General features: G+C 37.4%; 1 protein-coding gene across 2 annotated transcripts in view; it reads right to left on the bottom strand.

Annotated features, from left to right (window-relative positions):
• Positions 1-13306, bottom strand: part of LPCAT1 (lysophosphatidylcholine acyltransferase 1) — a 52242-nt gene continuing 38936 nt past the window's right edge. For both annotated transcript variants that reach the window (XM_083824328.1, XM_083824327.1), the window contains 4 exons: positions 12688-12841; positions 11645-11743; positions 8216-8354; positions 1-3766 (listed from right to left, as the gene is read on the bottom strand). In XM_083824328.1, coding sequence (XP_083680454.1) covers positions 3582-3766; positions 8216-8354; positions 11645-11743; positions 12688-12841 — 577 coding nt within the window. In that variant the 3' untranslated portion in view covers positions 1-3581. The remainder of the gene's footprint in view (positions 3767-8215; positions 8355-11644; positions 11744-12687; positions 12842-13306) is intronic.

Raw genomic sequence — 13306 nt, 5'->3', positions numbered from 1 at the left:
TTTTTAGGTATCTCAGATTTCATTGTTTTGTGTTAAATGCATTCAAAACACACAGCTACTTGTTCAACCACATCAGAATAACAAAGCTTTGGCTGAATCTCTCTCATACAATATATGGAAATTCAGTCTGATGCGAGAGCTCTGCTGTCAAGGGATGGCAGTATTTCACAAAAGATGCAAAACGATCATCAGACAAGTGTCAAATGTCTTCACACCTCTGCATTTTGTGTGTGTGTAAGGATCACGTATTAAATTGTCGTAAAGAACTGAAGACATTTATTTATGTCTCCTGTCCTGTCCTGTAAATTTAAGGTTTGTAAAACTGGTAATATTGTAATTGAAAGCATTTATATGTTATTGTTTGGTGAATGGGAAAGGAAGCTTTCACTTCTGTCCTTGCAGTACAGCAAGCCACTGAGTGTCACAACCCAGCTGCTCCACAGTTGGATGCCTTTTACGTGGAACTAGTAAACATTTCATCAGTGAGTTCACTAGACAAATTGTAATGAATGTTGTTGCAGTAATGCTATGTGCTACAGGTCTTAGCCCCAACAAAGTCTGAGTTTACCACCTGACACTACTGGGCAGTCTAGTACGATAGCCTTATATACTGAAGATACTGAAATCCCCTGGACTGTATTAATTAATCTGTTTGTGCCATTATGTGTGATCTAACAATGTTTCCATGCAGGCTGCTCAGGACTTCGCTATATCTCTACCTAGATCAACAATCTCACAAAAGAGGGAATGCTGCAAGTCACTACAGAAGCAGGATGCTTTTTAAACTAGTTGCTTCCACCAAAAGTGCTTGCTCACCAAGCAAGCGAGATGCTGGTCACCAGGCTTTCTCAACACTGAACAGCTTAGTCACACTAAGTGCAGTTATTACATTCACCCTGATTAGAAAACATCTCCCTCACCAGAAATAACTAAGAAACCAAATGAACTCTCTGTCTTTTAGGTGACAGATCCCCAGGCTATATGCACCATACATGGAAGGGAGGCACGCTTATATTTAGCCAACTTCAATCAGCTTTCATTGTTCTTTCACAGATGTGGAACGAGTACTTTCTTCCTCTGGAGCTTCTCCCACACCAAGGGTGTCTGTCCATGGGACACTAAGCTTTTCTTCCCTTCAGACATGTGTCTTAGGGAACCCTGCCTCATGCCCTGCACTTTGAAATCCTCAAATTCCCAAGCTCACATACAATGCAAAAGGTAACTATCTCAGTCAGCCAGCTTGGGCCAAGTGTTATTAAAGGTCTTGCAGAGGAGGTGTGATATGCTCAGACTAAGTTAATGTACCTTACCCTTACATACTAAAATACATCCTGTCTAATCACAGAAAAAAGACCTCAGGAGATCTATCCCTACAATCCTGTGGGTTATGATCAACAAAATCAGCGTCTTCATTGTCTGTCTGTAAGGGACACCCTACCGTCAGCATGGAGAAAAGATTGTTCCCATCTTCCCTGTAGTGACAGTTTCCACTCTTGAAGACCGGCTTCATAACTTCCTTCAGTCTCCTTCTCTGGAGGAAACAATTCTTTCAAACTCTTTACCAAATATTTTCTTTTCTCCAGATTCTGTCCAGCTACTCCCCATCTTTCTCAAGTGCCCCAACACAGACAACTACTTTAGGTAAGGCCTTATCAGTCCTTGGCAACCTGGAAATACCATCTCATTTCTCACAGGCAAGAAGTGTTTATGCATCCCACTATAACAAACATCTTTTTTGCAGCAATACTTGATACTATCTCTGCCCCAAGATCTTTTGTGCAGTTACACCCACTCCCTCTGTTTGTGCAGCTGACTATTCCTACTTAAGAGTAGTTTCTCATATGCCTTATTTTCAAACCAGGTCTTCTATTTTTCATGATCAGTTTTAGTTTAAATCTTGTTTGCCAATCTGCTGCAGCCCTGCCAGCATGGCATGCTAGGTAAATCTAGGTAAATAAAAAAACTTAATTACTACCTCCAAATAAGAATGTACCTCTGCTACCCCACAGAAAGCATTATTTTTCACATTTTGTTTCCCCATATCCACTCTATATTAAAGCCAGTTTCAGTTTGGAGACTTGCCATATACAGTTAAGGATTTTTAAGGACACATTCCAATACCCTAATGAGCTTAAAAAATCCCTCCTGCTATTTAAAAATAATAACAAAAGCATTTGGTATAAACAGATTTCCTTCTGCTGAAATGTCATCCTTTCAAATCTAGTTTTACTTTAACAAGTGGAAGATTCAAATCTCAATGACAGTTCTTCAGTTAGGAAACCCTCACAGTTCTACTGCAGCCTTGCAGATTTAGTCACATAAATGATTCGAACATAGTTGGTTTGAGCACAGTTGTTTTGCAACGCATTTCTCCTTCCTATTCCATGAGGCCTTTGGCTCATTTCCTAATCAGTAGAGGTCTGTGGTTTTAGAGTAACTTCAATTTTTCTCTGAGACCCTCAATGGTAATTTAAGGCATCTGGCTTTACAAAAGGAAAGGTAAGAAATGTTACCGAATAGAAATGTTTTCAAAATTTAAAAATAATTCTAAACTGTTTTAAGCTTCATATGTTATATGCAGTATATGTAATGTTGATATAGAGATTTAACTAGCATTCCTTCAGGATGTTCTGCAACTTCTTGCTGGCTTGGCTTCTGGAGTAACTGCAGCCTTTTCAAATTTGTGTTGATATAACTAAGTTTTTATAGTGTGTTCCATGCTAAGCTATCCGTGTATACAGGCTTGCTACAAGAGAAACCGTGATTCCTGATAAAACAATTTTGTAAACATCTCCGTATAAATGTTAGGTGGACATGATTTGAACTGATTGTAACAGAAAAGCAGTTTTGTCATGTGTTTGCAAACAGTATGTGGCATGTCAGTTGAAAAAAAATCATATTTAGTTGCATCTGGAAGATGAAGGTATAAAAGTGTTAGGGTAAGGGACAAGGAGTCTTTCCTTTTCATTCTACCATGGAATAGAGTGAAAGAGAAACAATTTTCTCATTCAACAATAAAAAATAATCCTTAGCAAGTTTTTGCATGACTGTTTCTAAAATGTTCACTGAAACCAAAACAAAAGGGCCAAAATGTGCTTGCCTTGCTCAAGGGAATAATCCCACTGAAATCAACAAAACTGACTACGCAAATATAAGCAGCAAAATTTGGCCCCATATAAACATCCCTGTAACTAGGGAAAACACTAATCACCAAAGTGCACTTAACACCATAGTAGCTACAGTTTCTTTATACATGCGCAATTGTGCGACACTTTGTACATGAAACTAGCCAGTGGAATATAAATAAGTGTGCCGCTTCCTTTTAAATATGAACATTAATAATGAAGCACATTCACATTTTTGCCTTTCAAAGAACTTTTGGAAAAAAAAAATAAAAACACCTTCCCCAAAGGTAACCTGGAACATATTGTTAAATATAGCACGTATGAATCAAAGAACGGTATTGAAGTAGAAGAACTTTCACACACAAAACTGGTATTTGCTGTGTAATTGGAGTGACTTATGAAAATCCCAAGAAAAGAGAATCCTCTCACCAGGAGAGGAAGTTTACAGTTGTAGTGTTAATTCAGTTTCTTCTGCAGGGGCTTGTTTTTATCTTCAGCGTTTTCCGGGCTGAAGTCAGTACAGATACCATTAGGAGCAGAACGAGATGAAGTCTCCAAACCATGCTCAGCTCCCATCTGATCAGGATAGAGATAGTCTTCTGCAAAGTGTGGGTGCAATTCAGCAAATCTGTAGAAGTCATCTGAAAAAAAAATATGCTGTTACACAGAATCAGCTCTTTGAAATAGAAGGATGCTAAATTTGAATACATACAGGGTATAATCACATGATGAATGGAGAAAATAGCAGCAGTTAACATAGCGCTATCCCCATAGCTTGTTTTAGCTTCTCTGAAGTTTACCACATCCACAGAACTGAGATGCCACAAAGGGTTATCGAAGTCCTCTTGAAACATTTCAGAGCAGCCCTTAGCTTGCATGGCATAGGGGTAAACAGGCTCAGATTTGAATTAAAATGCATAGGTAGTACCACACGCCCAGACATCACAGATTGCTATTCACTGGGGAAGGACAGAAGCCCTCGAGATGAGGAACAACAAACAGCAAGAGTGGTCACTTCATAAAATCTGGAAAGTCTTTTTGCAAATACACTCTTCAGTACTTTCTGCTGATAATTCTCTTCAACCTAAAAGCAGCTGTCACTGCTGCCTTCCACTTTCAAGATTTCAGCATTTCAAAACTCCTGATATTTCAGAGGACGATAGTGTGAGAAGATAACTTATTTGCTTGCTTAATTAAAACATCTGTAATTTTGTAACATTCTGAAAAAAATGATTTTAATATTTTTTTATTTTTATTTTTTTTACCTATAAAGCAACAGAAAGAGCAAGATTCCCTTGTTCTTGGAGGAGAGTGGATTTCTTAACAACAAGAAATTTCTGTATTAAACATCCAGCAATGAAGCCCTGTCACAATGTTGCCCCTATAACTGTTTATTCGGACCCGATTTATACACAAGGTACTGTACAGGAGGCAAGTCATCAGAAGCCGCTTTGTAATGTAGACTGACACTGGAAGAAGCCAGATGTGAACATTGTCACTAACTCACCCCGTCACCTACAGCACGTGGCACGCTGCCCACTCCAGTTCACCGTGTTATCCTGGAAGAACTCGTGACCAGTCAACGCTGTGTGTGAGCCCCCTGGCATGCAGTGCAGGTGACAGCTGAAGTGACCTTCAGCAAAGTCCAGTTCCTCCTGGTACAAAGGGGCTGGCATGGAAGAAAAACTACCACAGCTTTCCCTCTCCACCACCCTTCTCTTTTTGAGAGGGCACACACTTTCAACATTAGAGAGAGCAAAGGAATGCCACTTGGCCCAACGGGGCACTGAACTTGTAGGTCAACACTGCCTCTGAACTGTTGCAAAGGGGTAGGTGGGGAAAATGCAAAAAACATAACATATGGATAAAGCATTTTAGATCCTGTAACTTCAACAAAAGCTAATGATATTCAGAGCATCAAAAACAACACTATTGTTTATGTCAAAAGACCTATATTTACAGCACAGGCTGATATATCACAAATGATATCAAAGTCTTCAGGAAGAAAAAAAATCTTAAATGCTTGAAAATGCACAAAGCAGATTTTTTTCCTTTGATAATATTTTCCAATGCAAGTTCAACCTGGCTTTTTTTTTTTTTTTAATCAAAGAATCTGATATATCTGACATTTTCCAAGAAGGAAACAGAAAATTTTTACATTTAAAAATTTTAAAAGTGGTAGTAGTTGCAGTAACACATCAGAAACACTTGAGTGCAAATCAATTCATCAGATTGAAAGCATTTAAGCACATTCAGTGAATCCAACTGAGTACATTATTTTTCTGCAGCTAAGAGACAGCTACCAGCCTTAACTGGGTCTGGCCTGCAGCAGGAACACAAAAACATTCCCTTTTTTCAAATAGAAGCTTTAAGCCTATGCCAGGGATATATACATCTTTGTAACAACACGTGTGCCATACTAATGACCATGAAAAAATAGCCTTTTTGAGGAAAAGGTAATTCAGACAACTAGCCCAGCTCAAGTAAGACAAGTATAAAGATTAAACCAATAGTACCAGAGATGTTCTTACAATCATATTAAGCATAACACTTTTTGCTTGGGAAAGACTCGAGTATTTACTTTGACGCCATTCTAAGTAATTCTTCAAAAAGCTACTGCATCTTTTGAGAAAATTAATGCAGAAAATGATGGAAACACTTCTTGACTCAAGTCTATATCCAAACCAGCATCCTGACGATTTTGTCATGATTTATCCCTCAATGTTCTGTCAGTTCTGGATCAAAATGAAAAACCTCATATTCCAGGGAAGACTGAATTGAACAGGATAACGTTTCTGATAGACCTGAGTATGTAAATGTTATGGGTCTTGCTGGAAGAAGTCCTGAAGATATTTAAGAACAATGACAAAACTTTTTCACAGAAGAGGCCAAAAAAAAGCTCTTGGGATCCCATTTGCCTCACACCCCAGAAACATGAGACAAGGTGATGTAGAAATAATGACCTATTCCAGCATTATTTCTAATCACAGGTCTCATTTTGAAGTTCAAGCTTAACGCAACCATGAAGAGGACTGGAAGAAGATATCAACCTTAGTCATTTGCTTGAGGAAAAAGTCATTTTGCTTTCTACTGTTACTATTAAAAGAGGCAAGAAACAAAGAAGGGGGGAAAAGAACCCAGAGTGGAGTTCATTGGTACTGTTAACTATACTAACAAGAATTAAGTCTGCGTATGAACTACAGGAACATCAAATCAAAAGGCTTTTCTCCTGCCTTTACAATACCTTCCCACTACTTGATGCTCCTGATGGAATCTCTATGTGCAACCTCCATAGTTCTACTCCCCCCACCTACTCATACTCTTCCACAGGATACAAATGTTTTCCTTCTCAGAACTTGTCTGGATAATGCCTTCAGAAAAGGTAAAATTTGCAAGTTTTCTGCCTCCTCTTCCTCACTATTCATGTGCAACAAATTGAGCATGCGGAAAGTTACGCACATTCCCAGGCAATCCAAAACATCAAATATTTATTGCAAACAACTTTCAAGACAGAAATGCAATACCAGAAGTTTACCTTCATCTTTCAGTTCTTTACCACAACAAATTGCACATTTATTCTTACTAATGATTAAACTTTCAGATAAGTTAAAATCTCTGTGCACTGTTTCTTAGCACTCAGAAAAAGATCCAAGCAGAATTTCAAAGAAGTGATGTAACCACCATCCTACTTCATGTAGCCACACAACAGACTACTTTTGAATGCAAAAAAAAAAAAAAAAAAAGTAAAAATAGTGAAACTAAGAGCTAAACGTTGTGGCTCAGTTGTCCAGGTTTTATTGCGGTGCGAACATACTATTACCAGTCAGGGGACATTGCAAGTAAAAGTGCAACTTGGTACTATTAAAGATAAATACTAAGTATGAATTCTTGGGTAACTCACATGAGCTGGTTTCAGTTCACTTGTGTACTACTGTAAATTTAGTTTTCCCTCAAACAATGAGATGTGCCAAAATTAGAGATCAGCTTAGATTCTCTGCTGGTATTTTTGAAGCTGGTGATGGGGGGGGAAAAAAGAGTTGAGTCACCACTTGAATGAGCTGGGAGACAACAAGGAGTGCCAGATAGGAGCAAAAGGGATCAAAATAGAAATGCAGGGGATACGGCAGATGAGAAGTACAGAAAGGAAATGGGCATTGGAGCAGGAATCAAGGAGGCAAGTGATAAGAGGGAAAAACAGGAGGATGGTGCAATGATACTCATTTCAATGAGTCTAAGATAGTGCTGTAGTTGAGGCATTACATAAATACTGTTCGAACGGAAAATATTAGTGTAGAAATTATGATTTACTAACATTGATGTTTTAAATGAACATTTTTAAAACTTGCATGCCTATGAATTATCCTGATGGAAAACCACTACAACAGAAACATATCAGAAGCACTTCTATTTGGGGTATGAGCTACATTGTCTATCAACAACAGTTAATACTTAAATAATACAACTAAATTTAGAACTTTACTGCATAAAAGATGAAGAAGCTGAAGTAACGCACGAGTACTTTGATTCCCAGCATAATCTATTCACCCAGATATCCCAGTTTTTCAAATGCAACTTTCTCGCCTCCGTATCACCTCCATTACAGACTATGTATCGAGCAGCCTTTTCAATACCCCCACATTTCCCCCGCACACACACACGACTAACTTTCAAACAGGCTGAGAAATTATTGAAGTAGAAAATCTCATATTAACCTGTATTCTGGGAGGACAGATATAGTGAGGAACAGATACAAGAGACAAATCAAGAGGACAGAGATAAGGCTGCTTTCTTAAAAATACATATTCACATGCATGGAAGCCAGAGAACAGAATATGCCAAAAGACTCAGCATAGGTATCACCTGACAAAGTAGAAGGGAAAAACACTGAAAACGCAAACATGATATTTGGTATTAAAAGGTGAAACTCAATTATTTTTTTTAATGTAAGTTTACTTTGTCTGCAGTGCTTTTTTCATTATGAAACCAAGCCCACTAGAAAGAAAGTCTAATAAAATATAACTGCTTTGTATATCAAATGAGTTTAGACAACTTTGACATTGTAACAGTTCAGATCCACTTAAAATACTCACCATATGTAATCTTTCCTTTCTCTTCTTCATCTACAGCTCTAAAAAGATGTGTAACATTAATCTGTGACACACCCATGGCAGTCTTCAGAATATGAGCTAAGTCGTCTTGTGTTATAGTTCCATTTTCTGACTGGTATAGCTGTAAGACAAGACAGAAAGACATATCATTTCGAAGCTGAATATTGACTCCTATGAACAGCCCCACATTAAGAAATTATGCAAAATTAAAGTTTGGCTTGAGAAAATCTAGTCACTCTCAGATTGATGATGGATTACTGAGTAGTCTGGGTAAAAGATAGCATTGATTATTAGTTCACCTATGTATGGTTACATAGTAAAGCTTGCTATATTGAGAAAAACTCCTCCCTGCGTTTACATGCCTAAACACTAGAATTTCAGTGATGTTTCAGAGATAAGACAGTTTAACACCAACATGTTTTGCAGATATGTAACTAAGAATAAGTATTAGTCTATTTAGCTAGGTGTTCAAACTCCCAGAGAGCCTGTGGAATCAGAATATATATTTAGGTTGGCTTAAGCAGAAACAATTTTCCACTTGGTCAGATATAAAACTCAAGATTCCCTTGACCAATGTCCAGCTGATGGGACAGCCAGCTTGCTTATAGATTCCTGCATCTAAATTATTAGATAGAAGCTGTATTAATCAGAAGAATCCCACTTTAAACAGTGATGAACCTATGATTTTCTACAGATACTTCCTCCATTTTCTAGAAAACTGTAATTTGCTTCAAGTCCTAAAGAAAAGAATTTACTCACAGACAAAAACTTAGCTTTACTACTGACAGATAATAGATAACTAAAAATAATCGTTCATATACTCATTTTATCTTTGTATATGTACAGTGCTTTCTCCTGACAAAAGAACTCGAGTATTCCATAACATCTGTAACAAACTTCATTACATTTTCTAAAATAACTAATTTTGCCAGTTCAATAGAAACTGAAACAAAAGAGTTTTTGAAATATCATTGTCTAATTCTAATGCATGACACGGCTACAAATATTTAGCTATGTTTAAAAACAAGCTACTTTGGAAGCTGTCTTTTAGTTTCTCTACAGCATTAAGAAGGTGGGAACTGATGAGGATGAACAAAACAGACACATAAGGAAGTGATTTTCACAGAAGCAGAAGTTACTGTCACAGACAACACACCTTGATGGAATAAAAAAAGTCAGTGGAATACAAAAACTAAAGTTCTGTGGAAAGAACTCAATTTATGCTCAATTCAGTACTCTTGAATTTTGTTCCCTAGCTCCCAGCTTGCATGCTGTTTCACAAGTAGGAGCAAGGACAAGACACCTGTTTATTAAAACCTGCTATATTCTCACAGATCAAATACTCAGAAGGTGATACTTGATGGTAACGCTCACAAGCATCACATTGGCAAGACTTGCCACAGCCTTTCACTTCGTTAGCGATTAGGAAAGGAGGCCACCTAGCACATACACTGGAGTGCTGCTTCTGGAACTGGTTGACATAATCCCCACTTCTGCTTCTAATTACCTACCACTTTAGATCTCTGGTGGCTCAGTAAGCCTATTTTTCAAGTTCTTCAGCCATAACTAAACACTCCCACTTCAAAAACTTGTTCAGCTATGTGAAATACTGCACATTATCCCTAAAAACAAATGACATGGTGGTTTGCAAGTAGCAGCATGTGGCAGAGGACAGCAACTATTCTAAGTCATGCATTCATGAGCCAGCTAGATCTTTCGATGACTAACAGTAAGCTGTGTGAATATCTCAATATACATGATCCCAGGAAACAGGGCATAAATGATTAGAAAAAAAATCACTTCACAGTTGTTTTTTCTCCCTAGAATAGTGTCAGCAAAATTTCCTCAGCTCAAGACTTTTTTTTTTTTTAGCCTTCTGATCATCACTAGCAGGATAAAGTGAGCTATACCTGCTTCTCCTTGCTGAATTCTTCCCATTCTTAATGTGTAGAAGTTCTGCAGTTAAGTTTATATATTGCAATTAATACATAATTTTAAGTTCCCTGGTTATGCGTTTCCAAGACTACAGCAGATAGTGAAGAACTTTTTTTAAAGAAACAGTTCAATTAACTTGAAGTTAGGTGCTTCCAAAAAGAAATCACCTAGTCTGTGGTCTTTTCTTCCTCAAACTAAGGAAGTATGTTGCACATTTTGCATCATGAAAGTGAAATTTCACTGAAATACTGCCCCAAAACCACATTCTACTTTAGGGTTGTTAATTTTCAGAAGATGACAGAGATAAACAGCATATCATCATTTCAGTTGCATTACTTTGATCAAATGGAATAAACAAGGACAGAAACCTCTCTGCTTTTCCCTCACGTGCAAGTCAACCCCTCCGACAGCAGCTTATTTTCCACAGAATTTGTAGGAACTGAATATTTTTGTTTCTTCCTCCTCTGTCAGATTTGTTTGACACTAGCCAAAGGGTGAGAATGATAGATCTGAACGCTAAGCATTGACAGGAGCCTCATTTCTTTAGCCAATATAGTTGAGAATAGTACAAATTTGCTGAAGAACCTGAGAACAGCTATGCTCAGAAAATAAGGCTACCATGTAGTACCATACAACTCAAAGTTCTCAAGTCCATGCATTCCTCCGTGATGACAGCATCAAGTGTTAACATCCTCAGTTTTCAGTAGCACTAAAGACACAAGACCCTATGAGTTCAAGGCAATAGGAAAAGATGATGTAAGCTGCAGCACAGCTTGAAATAGCAATATGAAAGAAATTAGTTAAAAGTACCAAATTAAAGGTGTCAGACAAACCTACTAGAAAGGCTAACATTAAGCATTGCTGCTGTCAGTTTTCCAAAAGGTGTGTAATAACTATCTATGTTGATGCTGCAACAAACCACTGAGTCTAGAACAAGATCAGGAGCCCCTATGGGAAGTATAAAATCTGGGCAGAGACTGCAGGACCTGGGGAACTGCAGGACTTAAAAAGAGACACTGCAAGACTAAGAGGGAAGAATGAATATTTTCAAGAAGATAAAGGACGAAAAAGTCATCTGTGTTAACATGTAGAAATGAAAGTTTTGACTTTTTTTTTTTAATTTGACAAAAAAAGATTTTGGTGAAATATTTTAAAAGCAGCAAGCACAACTCATTAGCCTTCAGTCTACAGTAATCAATACAAAGAAACAGACTTAATGTGTTGAAAGATTTTACAAGAACTCCACAGAACAATTTCACTTTGCAAGACTCCAAGTTTGTCATGTAAAACGATGCAGTTTTTCTCTCTGAACACGATCTCCTAATCTAACATTTCACCGATGTTATTTTAATGTAGTTAAGTATCAAAAAGGCGTGTGAAACAAGCTTCTGTTAAATCTAATTGACAAGATTAATTATTTCTAAAAACACCCACAAAATTTAAGTAAATTATATAAAGGAAGAAAACTCTGCTTACCTGAAATGCCAGCTGAATTGTTTCCAGAGTTTTGGATGGCTTACAGACAACTGACAAAGCAATGACAAATTCCCGAACGTCAATTACGCCATCTTCATTCTGTGAAGGAAAACCTCACCTCTGAATACTGCAGTTTGCCTCAGAACATTCAAAATAACTAACAGCTAACAACTAAGATACAGAATATTCAGAAAGATCACTGCATGTGCCATTGCAAAAAAAAAAGTCTCACTGAAATGGAATTACATCAGTGAGAGAACTAGGGTTGCAAAAGCTCTGTAGGCCCTTTTCAGAGTCCCAGTCAGAATTCCTAATTCAAAGAGTCTCGAAAGACAGTGCTGCTATTGTTAGCCTTTACTTGCATATTTAAGATTTTTACATTAAATCATCTGACTTAATAGGCTGAAATTAAAATTAGAGAACCAGAGGTCAAACTACTCTGATTTAAGCCCTGAACTCATGACATTTTAATCTTCTCTCTGGTCTAGGAGAGAACACTGTGAACATATGCACCTCCTGGTTCAGATAGTATCTCACCAAGACAAAGTTAATGGTCATTTCCCCATCCTGTCTGATTGCCAGAGGATAGAAAAACTGGCTCATTTACCATGTTCCTAGGTCTTTCAAGGTTTGCTTCAGGTATCCTAGAAGAATAATTTATTTACAAGCCAAGTATTAAGTTTGTAGCTAATATACACCACATTCAGTTGCGACAAGCAGTAGTAATACTTTGGCTTGAGCCTACCTTCCTTCCTCTTTGTATTTTGCATCTAGAAACAAAATGAGTTTTGTGCAACTGATATGCTTTTTACCTTCTACCTGAATGACTGCTTCATTTAGTTGATGATGGGTGTCCTTACATGTCAAAAGGGAAATGCAGTAGGCAAATACTGTGGTGTAGCAGTCAAATACTGTAGTGAAGTGCTCAAAAGCACTTTACACTGGCCCAAATCAGATCTCCGTGAATTCGACAGGAGGAAAATCACGCTAGAGGAGAGCTTATCATGAGTAGTACAATTTGTAAACATGATATTGTTTCTTACCTCGTCAAAAAGGGCAAACATACTTTCTAATGTGTGGGAAACTGGAAATTCCAAATATGCTGAAAATTCCTTAAGATCAACCTTCTCTTCTTTCATTTTCATGGCACTTGTAGCATATTTTTTAAGATCATCTTCAAGTGTTTCTGGTTTCAGCCTAGAAAGCACATTATTTTTGAACATTTTAAAAATAAACCTGGTTTTAAAATACAAATATCAATATAGTGAATGAAGCAATGAGTGACAATGGTGACAATACAACGAAATACAGAACCAGGGTTATGAAACTGCTTTATTGCAAAATAAGTACAGGATTCCTATCATTTTAAGGCTTACTTTATTTCTTGAACTATGTTAGGAATTACTGGTAAGCTTTAGGAACCCTGGTCACAAAGTTGTGTTCTCTACCTTGGTTATAAGACAGATGTATAAGCAGTCCAACATGTGCAAGAAACACGAACCTAGAACTAGCCAGTAAGAAATACCAGGCATGGAGAACTAGGTAGGATTTAGGTCACCTGAACACAGCTGTGTTGCAGGACAGTAACATAAACCAATTACGATTCCAAATTTACTAATATCACTGAACGAGAAAGACCTGATGCATCTTGTCTAAAAGAAA

This window comes from Anser anser, assembly GCF_964211835.1.
Source record: "Anser anser genome assembly, chromosome: 2".
Classification (NCBI taxonomy): domain Eukaryota; kingdom Metazoa; phylum Chordata; class Aves; order Anseriformes; family Anatidae; genus Anser; species Anser anser.
This window is presented reverse-complemented; position numbering and strand designations above follow the sequence as displayed.